At 35.0% G+C, this 4,017-nt stretch overlaps 1 protein-coding gene across 1 annotated transcript; it reads right to left on the bottom strand.

Annotated features, from left to right (window-relative positions):
- Positions 1-1,861: 1,861 nt before the first annotated feature.
- LOC131179390 (premnaspirodiene oxygenase-like) lies at positions 1,862-3,794 on the bottom strand. Its single transcript, XM_058146224.1, has 2 exons — positions 2,810-3,794; positions 1,862-2,713 (listed from the first exon to the last, which is right to left on the bottom strand). The coding sequence occupies exons 1-2, from the start codon at positions 3,731-3,733 to the stop codon at positions 2,045-2,047; spliced, it is 1,593 nt and encodes a 530-aa protein (XP_058002207.1). The 5' UTR covers positions 3,734-3,794; the 3' UTR covers positions 1,862-2,044.
- Between the last annotated feature and the right edge of the window lie 223 nt (positions 3,795-4,017).

Below are 4,017 nucleotides of genomic sequence, written 5' to 3'. Positions count from 1 at the left end.
CTATTCACTCCCACGCTCTTCAAAATTGAACACCAAAAAACTCACTTATTGTGTGTAGTTGAGAGAGAGATCTTAATCTTTTTGCTAGGTCTACAAATTACAGAAATGACAGCTTGTTGGGGAGGGTGTGCGTGGAGTGCAAGAGAGAGAGATCTTAATCCTTTTGCTGGGTCTGCAAAAATTACAGAAATGGCAGTCGGGTCGGGGGGGGGGCGCGAGGGCGGGGCGGCGGGGGGTGGCAATGGAGAGAAAGAGATCTTAATCCTTTTGCTAGGTCTGCAAATTACGGAAATGGCAGCCCTGAGATAGTATCATCCTATTCACTCCCACACCCTTTATCTTCCATTTCTCATTCCTTCAAAATTGAGCACCAAGGAACTCACCGATTGGGTGTAGTGTGTGAGAGAGAGAAATCAAATTAAAAAAATAATTAAAATTTATGATTAAATTGTTTAAAATTAAAAATTTTAAATAAAATGAGTAATACACAAAAAAAAGTTTAGATTTGTTTTGCTATTTTACCATTTTCACATGAAACATTTTTTATATATAAATTATTTTCGATAAAATAAATATTAGTAAATAATATTTATTGAGAAATTATCAGAACTTAGTTTTTCAAAGCAGTAGTTATTGAGTAATTATTAAAATTTAGTTTTTTAAGAGTATTTATTAAAATTAATTTTTTGAGTATAAATGTATAATCTTCAAATACTTAGTAATTAATGTAATACTTGTAATATAAGTAAAATTCTTCTATAAATATATATGTAGCCTTGTAGACTTGTTGATTTAGCCCGTGCAAAATTGTTTATAAATTCTTGCCATAGGCTTGAATTTTTATTACCGGCTGCATCACAGTTGTATCCTAAATCTCCAATCAGAAATAAACAAGTTTTTCTCTTATTTTAGGAGGGTTAAAATGAATTATCAATGGGTGCCGTACATAGGGGTAATAATTCGGGTTGATGGGTTTTGTTCGTGTCATGTCAACACGCGACACGAATACGATTAAGATCGACATGAACACCACACGATTAACAAGTTGTGTTAAAAATTTAAATATGAATACAACCCTTCTATTATACGGGCAACACAACACGACACGATTAATATTAAATTATATTAGATGTATTAAACACGACACGACCCATTTAAAACGACCCATTTAATACAAAATAACTCATTTAATTTGACACGATTTAACCTATTTAACATGCTATGTAAGTGGGTTCATGGATCATAGCGGGTCAAATAGGTTAGTAGGTCAAGGGTCAACAAGTGACACGAATATTCAATTGTATTATAAACGTGTCAAGTCGGATTAGTGGGTTAACCCGTGACACGACACGATTATAACCGTGTCATAAATGGATCGACATGAATTTGACACGAACACAAATAAACCTAACCCAAACCCCATATTTTCGTGTCGTGTCTAAAATTACCACACCTAGCCATATATATTAAATTTTATAGTACATCCCTAAACTTTGCTTCATATTTCACTTATGTCCCTTAACTTTAATTTGTTGTTAAAAATCTCTAAATTTTAATTTTATTTAAAAAAAATCCCTTTAACTTATAATAATAGATTTTTAGAGTAAAAAATTCCCTCTAAATTATAATTTAACCTCTACAAATGCAGTTTCAATAATTTCAGTGAAGAGTAAATCCTCTATTTTTTTAGAAAACAAATCATTGTGATGATATTTATATTTTTATGTTAGGTCCAAATAGTGATTGAAACGACCGATGTATCTATGTCAGAGAAAGAAAGGTCTATGAAATTTAAAAAAAAGTTGAGAAATTTTTTAGTAAGAAATTGAAATTAAGAGATGAAGGTAAAATAGAGACAAAGTTTATAAAAATTAATATATATATATATATATAGATACACCCACAAAGTCAAGTGGAGCAACAAGCCGACGGCTAACCAAAAGTGATGCAATTAAATTGCAAGATGGTCAGCTGGCACCGGACTACATAATTATTTTACATTATTTCTTTTCTGCGTTCATATTATTTTTCAATGATTCTGACTTTATTTGAGAACTTCCATTGCTTCCATGTTTTGAGTTGAGGCCTCACAAGTGGATGAAGAAGGTACGTAAGGAGTAGCAATCAGCTGCAAGTTATTCTTTCTTCCAACAGTTGCTCCAAAGGATTCAGTCATGTCTAAATCCTCTGGTCTCATTCCCTCCGGCAACTTATAATCGAAATGGTAAAGTAATTTAGCAAGAGGAAGCTCAACGTTGGCAAGACCAAAAGTCATACCAGGGCATATCCTCCTTCCAGCTCCAAATGGAATGTAGTTGAATTTGGTCACTCTAAAATCAATGGAATTGTCACTGAACCTCTCTGGTATGAATTTCTCAGGATCCTGCCAATACTCTGGATCTCTCCCTATCGCCCAGGCGTTGACAATCACTTTGGTTTTTTCAGGGATTTCATATCCACCAATCTCACATCTTTCTTTACTTTCTCTTGGAAGTAACAAGGGTACTGCAGGGTGTATCCTTAGAGTTTCTTTGATCACCAGCTTTAGGTATTGTAATCCTTGAATATCTTCTTCGGAAATTGTTTCCTTCCCTTTAAGGGATTCCCTTATCTCAGCTTGTGCCTTCTTCAGGACTCTTGGGTTCCTGATCATTTCTGCTAGAGCCCATTCTGTTGTTGTTGATGAAGTATCAGTTCCAGCAACGAACATATCCTGGAGAAATTAAAGCAAGAAAATTCTCTTGTTAATTAATTAGTTTTTAATATATAAATAATCTACAAGAAAAGGTTTTGTAGCAGAAACACTAACCCAGATGATAGCTTTAACATTGTCAATAGTGATAGGACACTCAAGCCTACCACTTCCCTGAAGCCTGAGAAGAACATCAACTAAAACTTCAGCGTCTTCAGATTCACCTTTGCCACTCAACAATTTCTGCTTATGTTCGTTTACGATTCTATCCAAAACCTTGTCCAATTTGACACGCATTTTCTCTAACCTTGGCTTCATGTTGGTGATTACATGAAGAAATTCTCGTGCAGGGTATAAATCAGCCAAGTCAAATCCTCCTGATAGCGATAGAGATTCCCTGGCTATTGATATGACTGCTCTTTGATCTTCCCATTTGTTGCCGAAAGCTGCTCTACAAGCTATGACACTAGTCATCCAGAAAATCTTCTCTGTCAAATTGACAGGAGATTCTCCAGCCAAGCGGATGGATTCAAGGAGATTTGAAACCTCATCTTCCCGAATAGGAGCAAAGGACTTGACCTTTTTAGCACCCAAAAGTTCTGTTAAACAAATTTTCCTAATTTGCTTCCAGTATTCTCCTTTGGCGAAGACAAGATCAGAACTATCATATGACAAAATTTTGGAAGAAATAAGTTCAGGCCTCTGAGCAAACACATGATCATGTGTCTTCATCACCTCATGAGCCATCTCAGCTGATGATACAACAACAGCTGGAACTTCACCCAGCTGAAGATGCATGAGAGGACCATATTCTTTGGCTAGATCTTTAAGAACATGATGCGGTAGTGAACCTGCCAAATTGTGCAGGTTTCCAATGAAAGGCAATTTTCTTGGCCCTGGAGGCAGTCTTTTGGTGGTGTTTTCTGCTGCAGTTTTCTGGCAATATACTCTTAAAGCAAAGTGAGAAGGAGCAGTGTTAAGGGGGATAGACACAAAGGTTGGAGGTCCCATCTTCAAAGGGGTGAAAGCAAGTGCTACCATCTTTCAAGGGAGAAAACAAAAGTATTAACTTGGCTGCTTCTTTTGGGTTTGAGAACAACTTCCTCTACGTGCCTTTATGTAGAAAATTTTTTCGGCAAGTGTAGACACAAAATGTTGAATGAGACTCATATATCACATAAGTGAGACCAAATTTACTTGCATCCGAGCGTATAAAGTTATTTAATTAATAATTCATAAATTATTTGAAATCATGATAAGTTTTATTTAAAAATATAGTAAAACTTATTTTAAAAATATGATAAATCCTATAAAAAATTATAATT

The sequence above is a fragment of the Hevea brasiliensis genome, chromosome 1 (genome assembly GCF_030052815.1).
Source record: "Hevea brasiliensis isolate MT/VB/25A 57/8 chromosome 1, ASM3005281v1, whole genome shotgun sequence".
Classification (NCBI taxonomy): domain Eukaryota; kingdom Viridiplantae; phylum Streptophyta; class Magnoliopsida; order Malpighiales; family Euphorbiaceae; genus Hevea; species Hevea brasiliensis.
Note: the sequence above shows the minus strand (reverse complement) of the source record. Positions and strands in the feature narration are given on the sequence as shown.

What these genes read in the sequence shown, in the direction of transcription:
- LOC131179390 (XM_058146224.1), bottom strand. Translation starts at nt 3,733, where the DNA reads ATGGTAGCACTTGCTTTCACCCCTTTGAAGATGGGACCTCCAACCTTT. An exon ending in ATGTTAAAGCTATCATCTGG is followed by an intron (nt 2,714 to 2,809) that starts GTTAGTGTTTCT and finishes TAATTTCTCCAG; the next exon opens with GATATGTTCGTTGCTGGAAC.